General features: G+C 34.2%; 1 protein-coding gene across 1 annotated transcript in view; it reads right to left on the bottom strand.

Moving 5' to 3' along the window:
- Positions 1–11,269: 11,269 nt before the first annotated feature.
- Positions 11,270–18,846, bottom strand: part of pkn2b (protein kinase N2b) — a 70,349-nt gene continuing 62,772 nt past the window's right edge. Inside the window, exons 16-22 of the mRNA XM_056459794.1 lie at positions 17,355–17,531; positions 16,103–16,165; positions 15,941–16,017; positions 15,715–15,857; positions 13,053–13,160; positions 12,778–12,858; positions 11,270–12,679 (exon numbers count right to left, since the gene is read on the bottom strand). Coding sequence (XP_056315769.1) covers positions 12,476–12,679; positions 12,778–12,858; positions 13,053–13,160; positions 15,715–15,857; positions 15,941–16,017; positions 16,103–16,165; positions 17,355–17,531 — 853 coding nt within the window. The 3' untranslated portion in view covers positions 11,270–12,475. The remainder of the gene's footprint in view (positions 12,680–12,777; positions 12,859–13,052; positions 13,161–15,714; positions 15,858–15,940; positions 16,018–16,102; positions 16,166–17,354; positions 17,532–18,846) is intronic.

Here is an 18,846-nt window from a genome sequence, read left to right as displayed (position 1 = left end):
TCGTGCTTCGGTGCAGTTTCGAAACACTTGTGGGATCTCGACACTGTGTTGAAACGTCAGTTTCACATCAGCTATAATCATTCCAAGAAAGATTACAAGACCCTCTCCATGTCCAAGTTTTTCCAAAAATTTAATCTGGATCAAATTGGTTCTGATTTGAACCAAATCCTATGTTTTACTATCCAGGATTAACTGATCAACTGATCTTACTTTTATGATAGTTTTTTTAAAGGAACATTGGGTTGGATCACTGTGATCCAAATACCAAATATTAGGACTACCAAATCCTGTTTACCAGAGCCTTAAATGTAACCAACAGTGTAGCCTACTGGCTTAGCAAAAAAAAAAAAAAAAAAAACAGGTAGGCAAAATACCAAGGGCCACAAACAGCCATTGTTTGTTTTAATGGTGTGAAACAGAAACTGCAATCAACAAACATTTAACATTTTTTAGCTTTTAGCTTTCAAATATGAAGGAATTTATATATCATCAATAACCATTAACTTTGTGATCATTCACTTAAAAAAATATAACTTTTTAATCTTATTTGATTTTATTTGGTTTATTTGGTTCAAAACATAACAACTGAATCCACCCTTCTGGTGGGATCAGGATAATCCTGTTTTTTTTTTTTTTTTGGAGTTTAAAGTTTTGAATAACCCAAAGGGCAGGTTTGATCCAAATCAAATGTAAGATTGGACTAAAGGTCTGATCTCAATTCTAAATCCCTCTGTTACTTTTGAAAAACTCATTTCCAAGATTTGATCCGATCCATGATCCAAAATTTCACTGGATTACTTTTGAAAGACTGGGCCCAGAAGATTCCAGCTCCATCCATTGACTCTAAAACAAGTCATATACAAATAAAGGTCATTCAGTTCTACCTGTATGTCACATCCATCAAAACTATCATTAAGAAGGAAGCAACCACACACATCACCTATAGGCAGTGGTCAGACTAGATGTTTCTGGGGCAAATTTACATGTCTACAATCAAGATAAACATTTTACAGCCATGACGTACACCACTTACACCTTTAACCCTATGAAACCGATTGTATCACATTTAATACACAATATAATTTGTTATATGTTTTAGGACCTAAATATCATATCAACGTGATCAATTCTTTATTTAAGAACCTGTTGTAAATGACTTGATGCTTGTATTTTGCCCTCTTGTGGATTTTCATGGCACTGCAGGAAGTAGAAGGGCTTTTTTTTTACCTTTTCAAAATGGCTGCAGTCATTAATTTTTTTAACAAAGCTTGAAGAATAACAGAAAGACATTAATGCTTTTTTTAACTACACAAAAGACTGAGATACTGTAAAAATCATTGTACGTTCACAATTTTTCCATCCTCATTAATAACAATAATACAACATATATAAATGAACAAAATAACCAAAAATAAAATAAATAATAAAGAAAATTAAGCAGCGGGGGAGTTGAAGTTCTCAAAATATGAAACCAAAATCCTCTAATTATCAACATCTTGTTTTTTGACTTTTCATGTCTCTTAATGTCTTCAAATATATCATAAATTCTTCTTTAAACACCACTCGTCATGGGGGAATTTTGAAAAATATACATTTATAAATATAACATTTTAATAATATCACCAAATGATTAATTATATGACACATATTTATATCCTTAAGAGTTAAGCCAAACTTTATTAAGTCCCATGAGAAGATAAGTCTTACAGATATTTTCTATCGTCTCCAAACTAGTTCTTCCCAAAATGTTTGTACCAAATTATATAGGAAAAAGACGTGTTCAGTTGTTTAATATCTAAATTACAAAACTGGCACTCACTTGAGTCATCAATATTAAATTTTAATGTTAGAAGTTATTTTGCAGGATAAATATGATTCATAATTTTAAAGTGCACTTCTTCACATTTAGATTTAACAGGATATGAAATATTTTTTCCCTAATATCATACACATTTGTCTGATCATAATGAGACAAAATATAAGCTCTCTTAACAGGTCCTGGAAAACAACATTGTGATAGACAATCTCTCAAAAATTAGTTTGAGCATTTTCTATCTGTAAAATTAACAATTTCTAAAAGATCAATTGTTTTGGGAGTTATCATGGAATATTTTATTTGTTCCTTCACAAAGTTAAACATTTGCAAAGGTATATTCTTAATAATTGTATCGTATCTTTTAGGGGAACAACTTTTTTTTTTTTTCTACAGAAAGCATTATAACTCAACATATTTTCAAAGTTATCCAAAACATGTGCTATTGACCATATGCCTTTCTTCCACCATTCATCAATTACCAAAGATTTTCTATTCACCAAAATACACCTGTTATTGCAACATATTAGATATGTTATGTGGGCTAAAATTATGTTTAAATATCAATTTCCAATATAATAGTACTTGTTGATAAAAGCAGAAAGTTTTATGGGGAGTTTAGACAATTTGAAATCTTTTTGCAAAGAAAAACTAAAACCACCACATCTCTTAAATATAGTTGTAGAAATCTCAAAACAAAAAGAAGATTCATTTTTAATGAAAGATTGTAACCATTTAAGTTTAATAGGCCCATTCACTATATCAAAGTCAATTGTTTTAACATCTCCCTCCTCATAATCTTTAATAATATCACTCTCGCGTATGAAGTGGTTTTTTAATTTTCAAATAAAATCAAAGTTCAACTTATTTATTGCTTATATATTTTTGGCTGAAACTGCTAAGGAAAAGCATGGATAAATTAATCTAGAGAGGCTTTCTTTTTTTGTTAATAATATTCTACCAAAGATTGTTAACTCTCTGTAACCAATTAGTCTTTATTAATTTTAATTAATAACATTTTTGTGAATATTTAAACTTTCTAAATGTCTTGTTTTTTTTGCCAAATAGCATATAGAATATTTCAATTCATTTTAACTGGAATATTGTACAATGATGTATTGGTGTGATCATGAATGGCCATTAGCTCACATTTTGACATAATTGACCATAAACCTGAAGCTTTTGAGAAGATTCTTATACACTGGAGTGCTATAAAAAAAAGAAAAGTGTTGTTTCATCAGCAAATTGACTGATAATAAACTGTTTCCCTTCTAAATTAATACCTGATATATTTCCCATTTTAATCAAAATAGATAACATTACTGCAACCATGATAAAAAGTAACAGTGAACAACCACATCCTTGTCTTTTACTGGAAAACGTGGACATGTTCCCTGTGTAAAATATACAGAGCTGTTTATATCTATGTAAATCATTCTAACAATGTTTATATATTTGGGACCAAAACCAAAATGATTAAGAGTCTGAAAAATAAATAAATGTTCCACCATGTCAAACGCATTATAAAAATCTATGAATAAAACAAATCCATCTTCTTTAATTATCCATAATTGTCAACAATTGTTTAATTGTCCATATTTAATCAAATATAGGATTAGCCTAATATTATTGAAAGAAAACTGACTGTGTCTCACTAATGATTGTGATATTAGTGATTTAGTCTAAAAGCCAACTGTTTAGTAAATATCTTATGATCTGTATTTATAAGTGGGACATAAATTATCTAACAATCTCTTCTCTTATTCGATTTTGGCAACAGAATTGTTAGATCTTGTTTCATAGTTGGTAAAAGCTCTTTTGTATGGATCTTGTCTGGATCTCACATACGCTCTTTTAGACTTTTAAATATAAAATTCATCTATGGAGTGTAGCTTAATAAGTTTTTGTCCCTCCTTTTTGAAAATATTTTGATTACAACATTTGTTAATCTCTTGAAATAATTCTAATTCTTTTTTACGTTTCTTTTTTATCCGTTTTTTACTAAATGTAATTGAATATTCTCTCATTTTAGGTTTTAAATATTCCCATTTAGTACCACTTTGCATTTTTTTTATTTTAACATCATTTTTTAAAAAATCTATATCATGCCCACTAAAATGCAAACACACAATATTTTGATTAATGAATTTAATTATACTAAAATGCCGTCTTAAAATACATTGAGGGTATTTTTACAACAATTAATTACTTGGTAACCTATTTATTAGTTTATATGTATTTTTAGATGTCAAAAAGAAAAATAAAGTGTCTTGAAATTACTATCAACAGAAAAAATGGGCAAAAATTACAGTGACAGAGCAGATAGGGGAAGATGAGGAGGAGGAATAGACAGGCCATAATTACCAAGAAGATAGCATACCCGTGAACCCTCCCGTTTTCCTCTGTATTTTACCTTTCTATAAACGGTGACAATAAATATCAAATAGCCAGGGGACGGCCCTTGGCCTAGGGTTAGGTGAGCCAATTAAGAGCATTGCATGCAGCTCACCTTGCAACTGCACCAAGTCTGCAGCCAGACCCCTCTCCATTTTTCACCTTGCCTGACAGTATCATTGATCAACCTCAAGATGGCGTCATTGAACTAATATTATGTTAAACAAGCTTAAAACAGCTTGCATAACTTATAAAATTAAGTTGGATCATGATGAACTTAGTTTAACTTACAATTTGGATTAACTTACAATAACCTAAAACATATGTTGTCAGGACTAATTGATCATATAAGTTTTTAGAGTGTTGAGAAATGTGGCATAGAACGATATATTACAGGACAATGAATTTGACCTACTTTTTGTATGAATAGTAAATGTCCATTACATCCAGTAGATGTTGAAGGGCTAGTTCACTCAAAAAAATTAAAAGAAATCTGTCATTTACCCAACCTTTACTTATCACAAACCTGTTTCAGTTCCTTCTGTTAAACACAAAAGTAGATATTTAGAAAAAAAATTAAACTGTAGACTCCAATAGTGTTTGTTTTTCCTACTATAGATGTCAAACACCAGCAGTTTCCGACATTCTTCAAAATCTACTTTTGTGTTCACCAGAAAGAAAAAAAAAAGATTCTCAAAATCTGTTTAAGTACTTTGTACAATTGACAATTTTGCTATATATTTGCCACATAATTGTGCAAAAGAATATTTCGACAATAGAGACCTAGCTCATAATATGTTGAAAAGCTAGAAATAAATCTGGATTACACTAAAATTGAAGCAATTTTTTTTTAATTCCTGTTCTCTACAGTTTTTTTTTTTTTTTTTTTTTTTTTAAATCAGTGACACCCTACATCTCACCTATATTTTTAAACACTTCCTTTCTGCAGATAAAAAGATTCTCTAAAGCAGCAGAAAGCGAAAGGCGGAGCCTCTGCTCTCAACCTATTTCCCAGCTTCCCTTTCCTCTTCCTGTCTGTAAATCTGTCCCATGTCCTTACTATTCCCAAGAGAACGTGTAGCCTACTATTACTGTGACAGTTTTCCAAGATAACATCTGGTCACTGACTGTCAAAACACAAGAATCCCATTTACACGGCTGTTGAACGTCTCACTCCAGTTTGAAAATCTGTCATTTAAACTTGGAAACAAAGTTTAATGAGGACATGCCCTTTTTAAAATTAGCATTAGATATTCCTTGTGACATAAAATTAACATTTAAAGCTGCAGTATGTCATAATTCTTATTTATTTATTTGATTTAGATTTTTTAAGGAAAGGCAAGTTTATATAGCACATTTCAATGGTAATTCAAATTGCTTTACATAAACAGGAATAAAAGAGACAAGTATAAGAAAACAAAATCAAATAATAAAAGTGACTAAAACAGATAAAAATGTGTTAAAACGGTTTATAAAAGAACGAAAAAGAAAAGAAAGACATAATAGTGCGATCTGTCAGACGTAGCACAGTGCTCATTCAGTAAAGGCACAGCTAAACAGATGTGTTTTCAGTCTTGATTTGAACATGCCCAATGTTGGAGCACATCTGATCATTTCTGGAAGCTGATTCCAGCAGCGGGGGGCGCAGTAGCTGAGGGCAGATTCACCATATGCTTTGACTGAACTTTTGGAATTTCTAATTTACTTGTTCTAAGTGATCTGTTAGATTTGTATTCAGTGAGCATATCTGTAATGTATTAAGGTCCTAGTCAGGCCATTTAGTGATTTACAGACAAGTAATACTATTTTAAAATATATTCTGAATGTAACTGGGAGCCAGTGTAAAAACCTGAGGACAGGTGTGATGCAGTGGCGTTTTTAGTTTAAATGGCACCCTGGGTGACCACCCCCTGCCCAAAAAAAAAACAAAAAAACAAAAAAACTAGAACCATATAGAAACAATGTGGTTGACTTTTTATTACACCCACTGGAACATGTAATTGTTTCAAACAAACAATTCATACTGCATACAAACAAACTGAAATGTTACTAATATTTCACTACATCTGGACCTTTCATGCCTTTTTTTTTTGCTGCATTATATCATCATATAGTCCATTAAATGAACCCAGGGGCATTTCTAGACACAATGGCCATGTCCCCACTACCCAAAAACATATATTTTAATGATTTATTTATTATAATATAAATCTATTTATTTTCTTATACTTTATACTTATACATTATTACAAATAAATACAATTATTATTATACAATTATTATTCTAAAGGCTAAATAACAGAAATCAATCCTAAATGTAACTGGAAAATGCTAAGATCACTTTAGCAAGAAATTAGCAAGAAATCTTTTGCATGAATATTAATGACAATACTATAGAATACAAAAAAAAAAATATGTTTTATGTAATTATCTGTTGTCTTAGACCTGACTCATGGCTGAGAATGATTTACTTCCCTGACTCACCATCTCTCCTTTCTGCTTCATAGCCATGATTAGTCAAAATAAGATCATAATCTAATTATAACGTTAGTTTTGTTGACTCGCAAAACTCGCTGTGTACTGCCACCTCTGCATAAAAGTTACTCCGGTTTCACAGCGCATAAGCGGTGTGCATTTTATCGGCGTACATATGAACAACCTGTATTCGGAGCAGAGAAGTTAGGCAGTTTTCTGCGCACATTGCTTTCACCAGCGTTGTTTCGGTTGCACATAAAGAATAACAAATTTGCACGTACAAAAGACGGCAAATGTGAATGGCCCCTAACATCTTTATTCAGGGATTACCACTCTAAATTAATACACTTTCATAAAGTAAATCGTTTTTACTAGGGCTCGTCTCCCCGTGCCGCCCCGAGCATGATGTTTGTTTCATTACATCTGTACCCTTAGTAGACTACATCACATGCAAGGTAACAGCTTTCCAGCTTTCTTCAAAATATCTTCTTTTGTGTTCAACAGAAGAAAGAAATTCATAAAGGTTTGGAACCAGTTGAGTGTTAATAGAAAGTGAGTTATTTTTCATTTTAGGGTGAACTATCCCTTTAACAAGTTTAGAATAAATTAGCAATATCATTTGCATAGTTTCGACTTGATAAATCGTTACATTGTCACTACTTGCAGCGTCGTTTTTTTTTTTTTTTTTTTTTTTGGTCAGTGAATCACAAAATGATTTAAATATTCGCCTAAAAATATTCTACACAATGTTTCATGCATCAAATTACCCCAGCAGAAGCCTTATTTCTGATACTGTGGAGAGGAAACTGTTTACCATAAATTTCCAAAAGCAGGAGTTTCGAAAGTTCACAGAAAGGATGAGTCTTTCCATGGGAATCCCTCATTACTCATGAAGTGACTCTCATATACACACCCAGACTGGACCAGTCAGACCCGAAGAGCGATACACTTTTGCTCATTCAGTGACTCAAACATCAAAACTCAACGGCTGTTTTTTTTTTTTTTAACTGAATTCATCACATTCCATAAATTCGCTAAATTTCCTGACCCGGTAGCATTTTGTGACCCAAAATACATGGTAACAGTGAGTAACGAAACTAGATTATCAGGTTTGATCAGACAGGTTTATATGGCAAGCTATTTTAACATTTAAAAAAAAAAAAAAAAAAAAAAAAAAAGAGTACCCGTTTTCATGATACTATGGTGCTTGTTCTTCAGGTACTAGGACACTTTGTATTGTTTTAGAAGTAGCTGCAGCATTGTTTTGAGGCCATTCTGGTATTTAAAAAAAAAAAAAAAAACAGAGAGAGAGAGAGAGGGAGAGAAAAGGTTCTACTCGAAGACAATAATTCTTACTAGTAATTATTACAAAGGTAGTTGTGTCAACTGGGTGGTGCAGTGTGTAACGCTGTCACCTCACAGCAAGAAGGACACTGGTCCGAGCCCCGGCTAGGTCAGTTGGCATCTCTGACTGAAGTTTGCATGTTCTCCCCATGTTCGCGTGGGTTTCTTCTGGGCAGTGTTGCCAGATATGTTTTCCAGCCCAAAAGCTGTCCAAAACCCACCTAACGCACAAAAAATGCCCAAAATATTAGAATATTGTATTTAATTTCAATTTATTTAAATCTAAATTAACCTAGTTATTTTAACTGTCACAATTTTTTAAACAACACCAGCATTTACAGAACCACAACATCATCGGATCACATCGAAACACTGCCCCCCTCTCACCCACACATTGCCCTTATTGCTGTGTAGATTATACTACCTATTAGAGTATTTTGCTTTCGAAATGGGGTATGAATCTGTCCCATTTGGAGTTTTACATTCTTTTATATGTAGAAAATAGTTTGGTGCTGCTTGTCAATCAGACAGCACTTCTATGTTTGTTCTTGCTGTCAATTGTGGAAAAAAAAAAACAATCAATAAGTGCCATGATAATCGCTTTGAGTTTATCTGCATGCACTGCGTGATGTGCATGCACGCGAAGAGAGTCAGATTTGTCCGGGGAGTCAGATATTAAAACAATTTTCCTTCACCTCCTCTTGCCCACGCCATTTGCAATATGCACTAGTCACTACTAACTGAATGGAGTAGGAGCACACAGTTATATTTTGTAAAAAAATAAAAAAAAATTGCATATAAAATTTGTTTCAAAATCACCAAAATTTTTTCAAACCGCCTGTGCCATTTGGTTGGAAACCTCCCTATCTGGCAACACTGCCTCCGGGTGCTCCAGTTCATAGGTGAATTGGGTAAGCTAAATTGTCCATAGTGTATGTGTGTATATCCTGGTCATCCAGGTTGGGGGTTGAGCGTTGGACTAACGACCCACCTCGTAAAAATTTGATGTAACGAAACACCAACATGGTACACGCAAATATCAACTTTGATATACATAGCCCAGGGAGTAAGTTAGTTGTGTCAACTAGTAGTACCTAATAAAGAATAACTTGTATCTGCACTCACATTTAGCAGACACTTTTGTCCAAAGCGACTTACAATTCAAGAGGCATTCAGCGAATAAACAAGAAAAAAAAGTGCGTAATTCTACAAATGAACTGTTTAATGAAGTGTTAGAGTAAGAAGAGGGAGTGTTTTTTTTTTTTTTTAAAGAGAGAGAAGGGTGTTTCTACAGGTAGTTTGTCAAGCCCACTCATAAACGCACAATCATTTTAGAGATGGAGTGTTTGTACGAAAATATTTGGTGCAAATCTGTAAAAACTGCTGCAAGGGTCAGTTAGTGTCAGAGAGATGAACAAGTGTGTTTTCTACAGGTGGTTTGTCAAGTCCACTCACTTCTGAGGCACACTCAGATTTCTATTAAGTTTTGAGTTTGTTGTGTGGTGTGGTTAAGGGAAGAGAAGATTATTATTATTGTACTGTACCTTAAATAGGTATTCTACTAATTTCTAATGTAGGGATGCTCACTTAGGTTAATTTTGCATACCGACAACCGTCACTCGTTAACCGAATATTAATGGTTAACTGGTCAGATTAATATTTAATTATTATTTAATTAAATAAACAATTGATGTGTCTATTTTGTGTCTGACACATTAAATATTGCATTTGAAAATACTGATTTTAACATGTCAACAACAGCATACAGAACATCAGAACATCTTCAAGCACCTGCAGCGTTTCTAACAGCATAGAAAAACAGAATAAACTAAATAAAAAGAATCAAATAAATAGTCCTGCCCTAGATATTTTGCACTTAAACGACAAGTTTAGATTACAAAACGAAAACACTGACTGAATCCTTTTTTAAGAACTGGTATATGCTGTTTGTCCAATCATGTCTTTTTTTTTCTTCCGTCAAATAAAAATAGCAGTCAAATCGATCACTCCACAGAAAATCCGCCTCTGCTTTTATTTGATTTAAGAACTGATGTACGCTTTTTCCGCTCAGAGTTTACTTTATTTCAAGTGCGAGCACACAGCATACAACGGCAAAAAACGCGAGGCGTGCAGGGCATCGCGAAACACTCACAGCCGTTAGTAAACCATTCAAAAGATGCCCCTCTCAACACAAAAAGCGTGTTCACTGTGATCGGCCCCTGATGCACCCAAACTTAAAAAAATAATAATAATAAAAATAAAAATAAATTATATATATATAATATTTTTTAAATCATTTAACTGACTTTACCATTCTTCAGTTAAAAACGCACCCTTTCAGTTAACTAAAACAGTATATTCAACTGGTACGAGTATCAAGTGAGCACTAGTATCTACAAAACTATTATGCAATGTTATAAAAATATGTATGAGTCATAACTGGGATTCTTACTAGTCAAAACTCAACAGTGGACATCTCAGTGACAATAATACAAAACTGAAATTTAATCAACAAGTAATATCTATTGAATAGGTACTAATATGCAAGGAGGAAAAAAAATTAATAGGAACTAGTATCTAATAAAGGAGTACTAGTTTCTTATTTACTACTAGTGTGAAAATGTACCAGTATATTTTACTTACTAGTACTTAAATTTAGAATGTTGCTAAAGAATAAGCACTAGTAGCTAACGAGCAAGTATTAAATAGGAAACTACTAGTATCTAAAACATACGGTTTGTTAAAACAAACATTTAGTAGCACGAGAATAGATTAAAAAATTATATAGGTGTCAATTTCAAATTGTTTTTCAGTCATCTTCCACCTGTAGAAAAGACATTCCTTTATTGCATTGTCACTCAGTAACTCGTTGGATTGCAAAAAATGAAGCACACAAAATGAGCAAAATCTGTTTGATTATATGTGAAATAATACTTAATCATAAAACAAAACATTTCAGTATAGCAAGTTTAAAGTGTCAGAATTATGCTTAAAATATTGTTTACATTCAAATCACTATATTATAAAGCATGTATAATTTTGACTGTTAGTCTATTTCAATATCAAGCTTTTACATTACATTTTAAAACAGACAAACTGAACTCTAACACCAAAAGCATCTAAACGTGTGTGTGTGTGTGTGCGTGTGTGTGTGTGTGTGTGTGTGTGTGTGTTCATTAGTTTGTTTAGAGCACACATTCTTCAGTGTAGCTCTTACCAACAGGAACAGACAGACACCAGGTGTCAGTTGGTGTACAGAATGTATTCGAGAAAGGTTTCAGGATACACTCGAGTGGAATTGTTGGCAGGAGTCCATCATAAGCTCACTGTAGGAACAAATGTGTCAAACAAGTAGGAATGGTGAAAGCATCTCTTTTAAAGGTGGTTTAATGTTGACATATACAACCACAAAATGGCTAAATTGTGAGAAATCGTTGCGAAATTACAAAGATCTGAAATAGACTACAAATATCCTTTAGAAAAAACATCACCTAATAAAACATACAGCCAGCTTCGGCATGACCACATGCCAAAAATATACATTTTTTTAGTTGGTGTGTGTGTGTGTGTTGTTTTCATGAATATACATTTTTACATTCCATTTGAGAAGTTCAGAATTGCTCTCAACTTTGAGCTGCCCTCTCCAAAATGATAACCTTACGATTCATATATATATATGTGTGTACAACCATTGTCATAACATACAGCAGATCCAAATGTTCTAAAAACACAGTATAAAACTATAACTTACATTTCTTGTTGACGATTGGAGTACAAGGATGCTTTTACAGCACGATTGAAAAAGAGATTCGCAAGATATGAATTAATCCAAGCCTTCTCTCATTTTGACTCAATAAAAATTCAAGTTCATTAATCTGTGCTCTTGATGGCCATGTCTTTATTTTAAATCCAATAAAAAGGGTGGAAGATCATTTGGCAGGAACGCTTTGGTTGGTCTTTTTTTGTACCTGGTTATTGTTTGGAAGCCCTGTAAAGATTTTAAGGCATTAAAGGGAAATGCAAGAAATAAATATTTAAAGAGAGTTCTGTTAGAGCTCGCTCTTCATTCAAGATGCATGTCTTACGGTGTGAAGAATTCAATTTAACGCCCCGTTCAAGTTCAGTTCTTCAGTTGTGTGTGTCTGGCCTCAAAATCTGAAGACATTAGGCACATATTAGTCAATGAAAGCAGAGAATGTGTGGAAAATTGGAGAGGGGAAGCTTCAGTTCATCCATAAGTTTGTAATGGTCACCAAAATTTGTGTCCCAGTGCTCTGACCATAAAAAAAGCCACATCCGGCTACCAACACTTCTTCATCTAAGTTCTTGCCAATCCATCAGACAAGTAAGAGCTTTATAGGACAAGTTTCCTCCGATACGTGCCCATCAGAGAGGGAGCTGTTGTTCAGTGTTGAGTATGTGTGTGAATGGGGCTTACGAGGATCTGGGTTAACACCAGTCGGCGATGTAGTCAAAGTCTGCAAACATGTCCTGTTCGCCGAGCGTCAGAATCCTGGGCTCTCGAGGGGGAGTCAGTATTGGTGCCTCTGAGGTGAATTCATCGTCAAAGTTGCTAACATCCTCGCGGCTTGTGATGGTCGGCACAAACGGAGGCTGGATCTTCTTTGCCAGCAGTCCTGACCAATCCATATCCTGAGGGAGGATGAATAGAAGCGTGGTAAGGACTTTATCAATGACATGCGAATGTGCTGCAGAAAGAAAAAAAAAACGATGTAAAACAGATGGCCTACTCTGAAGAACGGATGCCTCTTTACTTCCTCCGCATCTCGTTCTCCTGCGCCAAGACGCCGCTCTGGATTTCGCCTTAACAGCTGGATAAGGAAGAGAATGTTTAGAAACATTAGTTAGCTGGATAATTCATCTGAGAACATACGAGTGGGATTACAAAAGAGAAGCATCTTTTCTAAGAGAGCCGTGTTGGGATTTTAAGGATTGTCATAAAGAATAAGATGAGGTGTAGTTTGGGACAATGGTTAAGAGCAGAGCAGGACACGTCCAAACATACCCTTCTCATTATGGAAATGGCTTCTGTGGAGAGATACTTGGGATAGCGAACTTCATCATTAACTATACTGTCAAACACCTCCTCTTCATCATCACCAGGGAAAGGGGACTGAGAATTAAGAAAGAAATGACCGGTTATCACACAATCTCTCAAAGTCATTTACTTTACTTTTTTAGTACAGAGGTATCTTTGACACTGGCATAAAACATATAAATACAATATACATATACTTATATGTCTCTAAAACACCACCCCAATTTGAAAAAGGTCAAAAACTAATTGTGAATATGCATACAAATCCACACTAAACCTGCAAAACACCCCAATTAAGGATTTGGTTCAAATAGCCACTGCCAATGGAATACATGACCATTTTTTATACTACTACTTTTTAACTAACGCTTAGCTTAATTTATTTTATTTTTAGAATAATTATAACATTAATTAAATAATTGTAATATTACAGATAAGTAAATATCAAAAACATAAAATGTTTTGAAACAATATATATATATATATATATATATATATATATATTTTTTTTTTTTATTTATTTATTTTTTTTACATGCACATGACTAAACAATAGTCTATCAGCATCATAGGACAAAAAAATAATTTTATTTCAGTGATTGTAGTTAAAAGAACAGTTCAACTTTTTTTGTTTGTTTGTTTTAAGTCACCTAGAATTTAACAATTGAGTTTTACCATTTTTAATCCATTTAGCCAATCTCCTGGTCTGTTGGGAGCACTTTTAGCTGTTATTGCTCAAAAAAAAAAAAGGTTTTGATAATTTGGTCACTTTATTTTGATGGTCCGTTTGTTACATTACATCTACATGCCAACTAATTCTCATTAGATTATAAGTAGACTGTTAGGTTGGGGTTAGTGTAAGTTGACATGTACTTGCAAAGTTTTTTTATAGTCAGTTAAATGTCTGTTGAAGGAGCAGTATCAACAGATATTAAGCAGACAGTCTACTAATACTCAAATGGATCATCAAAATAAAGTGTTACCAATAATTTAAAGCTTAGCCCTTCTGTAGTTACATTGTGTACTAAGAACAACAAAGTTCTTATTTTCTAGGTCGATATGTCAAGGAACTATATTCTTATTTTGGCGTAATAGTCAAGGAACTTTGCTTCCGCACTATAGCTCCACTAGGCAAAATGATATTATGCAGCACCTAAAACTAGTCTCCAGCTAGGCAAGCAGGTAACAATGCTGCATAATGTCATTGCTGCCATACAAATGGCTGCCGCAGGTGCAAAGCGTGAATGACTTGGACTACAGATTCAAGAAAAATAAAGGTTCTATATAAAAAAAATTTGCCTACATGACTGACCTGTGGGTGAGTATACAATTTTGGGGTGAACTACTGTACCCCTTTAAAGGCCTTTAAATTATGTTAAATCTAGCTTTATCTCATCTAGCTTTATATATTGTTAGTTTAGCATCTGCTAAATCATCTGATCTACTGCAGATAGGAATATTTAGACATTCATGACTATAGTTGCAGATGCTGTCAAACTGCTCTTGAGGGTTCACAGACTATGGCAAGCCATTTAAACATTTAATCTAGTAGTATTATTAGGGTTGAGCGATGGCAACCAATTTGGCATTGTACGATGTTTAATGTGAAACATCGCGATAGACAATGGCATTGTTGACGTAGGCGGCGGTAAATGTATTATTTATGAGTAATTAATTAATTAATAACAAATTAATTATTTGTAGCCTACCGTTTCAACTACCTGACCCGCATGGTCTTTGTTTTACCCATAACCAAATCATAAATAAATAAATCCACAAAGTTACACACAAATTAACACCTGTCAATTACTTTTTCCGCTGGACTCTGGCATGAATAGGCAGAGTGATCTGTGGCGTTATAATGGCGTCCACAAACTTGGTTGCTAAAAATGGTGCACAACCAACAGGAACCAACCAACAGTATTTGAGGTTTATTATGAAATTACTAAGTACAAGAGTAAAGGTGAAAGATTCAAGAAGTGTACTGATGCTGTGACACGTTACCTGATAGATTCAAAAGACAGAAGAGTTGTTAGATAGAGACAAGATTAATTAAATATCACGTTTAACAACTGTAGTGAGACACCATCCAGCGGTACATCCTTGATAAACTGTCCAACATGCGCTGCTCTCTGGGGTTTTGTGCTCAAAAGCACCCGCTGACTGCTGGAGCTCAGATGCACCTGTATGCTGCAGCACATGACAGTGTCCGTGTGTGTGTGTGTGTGTGGTCACGTGATGTGCATTTTTTTAGCAGTATAGTGTGGAAGGAGGGCTTTTCAGAAATGCTAGATGAAACGCCAGTGTGGATGTGCATCGTTTTTGTTCTAATATATCGTGATTATTATCGGTCATCGTAATGGACGATGGCATCGTCTATCGACCCAACCCTAGTATCTTTTTCACTATGCTACTTGTACTTAAAGATACTAGTATCACTTCATTAAGAATCAGTATCTCCAGTAACCTCTCATTATGTACTATTACCTTTTTAAAAGATCTTATTAGTTCCTATTTATTAGATATTGATAGCTTCTCAAAAATACCACATGAGCTCCAAATGTGCAATTGCAAGATTAAAACAAACATGCAATCTAACACACACAGATTGTGTCTGTCCCTGATCATACCTCTCCAACCAGCATCTCAAAGATGAGCACTCCAAGACCCCACCAGTCCACCGCTCGAGTGTATGACGTCTCAGTTAAAACTTCAGGTGCCAAAAACTCAGGAGTGCCACAGAACGTACTAGTACGGTCTTTAAAGCCCATTCCTGCATGACAGATGCAAAAAGTTACACTCGCAGCACTGATAAACAATTCTCAGAATCAAGGGTAACATAAATCCATTATCTACCTTCTTTGCAGAGACCGAAATCTGCAATTTTGACATATCCCTCAGTGTCTAGCAAAAGGTTATCTAGCTTCAAATCCCTGTAGAAGAAAGTCCACAATAGTCACATGCAGTTCATAAAACATTTGTAATGCCTTCTTTTTTGCATTCTGGAGTGACACGTACCTGTACACAATTTTATGGTCATGCAGAAACTGCAGCCCAAGGACGACACAAGCAGCATAAAAACTGAAGACATATAAATATTAGATTACAATCTGAAATTATGTTTTTATTAAGAGAGAATCAATGGCTGCATTTACACTGCAAATATCTTATTACAGTTTACAGAAATCTCTAATGAATAATCTTCAGTCATTCACTATGAGTGCCACAACTGACCCTTGAATTGTGGACGGACTTTCATTAATTTATTTATCTAAAAGTCAGCAAAAATACATCCAACATCAATCAATTAGACAGAATAAATTAATTAAATACTGCAATCATATACAAAATTTTAAAAGTATTCCACATCATCTAGTGAAGTTTTTTCCCCTCTCCGCTGTCGCCACTGGCTTACATGGTTTGGGATCTGTAGAGCTGCACATCGTTGGATTTGCTCTTCAGTGTTTGGACTCTCAGTAGTGATTTTTAAACCACACTGAACTGAACTGAACTTAAACACTGAAAATTGAACTACACTGTTCCAATTTACTATGACCTTTTATGTAAAGCTGCTTTGACAAAATCTACATTGTAAAAGCGCTATACAAATAAAGGTGAATTGAACATCTAAATACAGATAAATAAATGGGCTCTCGTGCAGATTTTTGTTTACACGTGTAATAAATGCTGATCTGTGTTAGATGTGACCAAAACATGGACTTTTATGTGCCAGCATCAACACAGCCAATTGTTTTAAATACAATTGATAGCTAGTATGTAATAATAAATGTATAAATAGTTAAACTAGCACAAATTTGCAATATTTTAACAATTATAACACATTCATTCCTTTTTGTGTGTATTTTTTAATTGGGTTATATTTTATTTATAACTATATTTTTATCCATTCATGAAATTACAAAAGCTTATTTATTATGTTAGGTTTTTATAGTGTTTGTTTGATGTTCTTTTATGTTCTTGCTGGATCCGATGTAACATGATTTTGTTCTGCATTGTGATGTTTTGAATGACAACAATAAAGGAAACTGAAACTGAACAGAAAACTTTAAAGCATCCCACATCTAAATACAGACAAATAAATAAATTGGCTCTCATGCAGATTTTTGTTTACACATGTGTAACAAATTCTGATCTGTGTCAGATGTGACCAAAACATGGGCTTTCATGTGCCAGCATAAACACAGCCAATTGTGTGAACATGTCAGCAGCAGCAGCAGCAGAAGTACAAAAGCATATACGAGTTACTCACACAGAGCGCGTTTCAGAAAACACATCTGCATGGATGTGCATCATCAGGTCTCCTCCAGCTGCGTACTCCATGACAAAACACACATGCTCCTTGGTCTGGAAACAAGCAAAGAGGTTCACCAGGAACGGATGCCGAACACTGTTCACAGTCTCGAAGATCCTCTTCTCGCACATCAGGCTGTGGAGAGATAATAATAGATAGTGTAAACTGACAAGTCCATTTATCTGAGTGAACAAAAAGTAATGCTTCACCTTATATCTTTATAAGCATATGGATTAGGTCAGATTTTAAAACTCAACCAAGGAATCGTGCTTATTGAGGATCATTTAGGAGAATAGTTACTAATCAAATACACAAGAGTTAACCAAAGAAATATTTTTGTTATTTTGAAATATTTATAGGAGCATTAATTATATAAGTACAGATCATTATAAATAAAAATAAAAATGGATAATATCTGTTGGTAAATGTATCCCTTTATCAGGCAGAGAAACAGGAGATAACTTTACTGACACTGATATACTGACAACTACATATAAATCCTCATAAAAACTCAGAAGTCTTGCAATAGCAGTAGTAACAGCATACAATTATAACAGCAGTAACACAGTTTGCCTAAAGAGTATTCCAATGAGTGCTCTTTAAATAGTTAATATTATACTAAAATGCATGCAATAAGGTTCATACAGTGCATTCAGAAAGTACTTATAGCGCTTCACTTTTTCCACTTTTTTTTGTTAGAGCCTTATCCTAAAATGGATTAAATTCATTTATTTTCTTAAAATTCTACACACTATACCCCATATTGACAATGTGAAAAAAAAAGATTTTTAGAAATTGTTGCAAATAGACTCAAAATAAAAAAACCTGAAAAATCACATGTACATAAGTATTTACAGACTTTGCTCAATACTTTGTTTATGCACCTTTGGCAGCAATTACAGCCTTGAGTCTTTTTCAATATGATGCCACAAGCTTGGCACACCTGCCTTTGGGAATTTTTGCCCATTGCTCTTTGCATTACCTCTCAAGCTTTATCAGGTTGGATGGGAAGCGACAGTGTACAGCCATTTTCAGATCTCTCCAGAGATGTTCAATAGGATTTAGTTCTGGGCTCTGGCTGGGCCACTCAAGGACATTCACTGAGTTGTTGTGAAGCCACTCCATTAATATTTTGGCGGTGTGCTTTGGGTCATACGTAACGCCTCGCATTCACTCCAAAGAGTTCAATTAACTAAAGGCTGATTTCTGCTTCTGCATCAAGCACACGCGTATGCTATGGTGCAGCCCCATAGTATGCGCATGGACGCATAGCCCTCGCTGTGGCCATCGGCAACGCTGATGCGCGAACCTCAAAAAATGTAACTACACATCGCAACAACACGTAGCGCAAGCTCTGTGATTGGTCGACTTGGTACGTGAAAGGCATGAACCGTAGGTCACACTGATCACTATAACCAAGGCTTAAGGCCCTTCTCCCCCCATCACTCAG

Source organism: Danio aesculapii, chromosome 6 (assembly GCF_903798145.1).
Source record: "Danio aesculapii chromosome 6, fDanAes4.1, whole genome shotgun sequence".
NCBI classification, from domain to species: Eukaryota; Metazoa; Chordata; class Actinopteri; order Cypriniformes; family Danionidae; genus Danio; species Danio aesculapii.
This window is presented reverse-complemented; position numbering and strand designations above follow the sequence as displayed.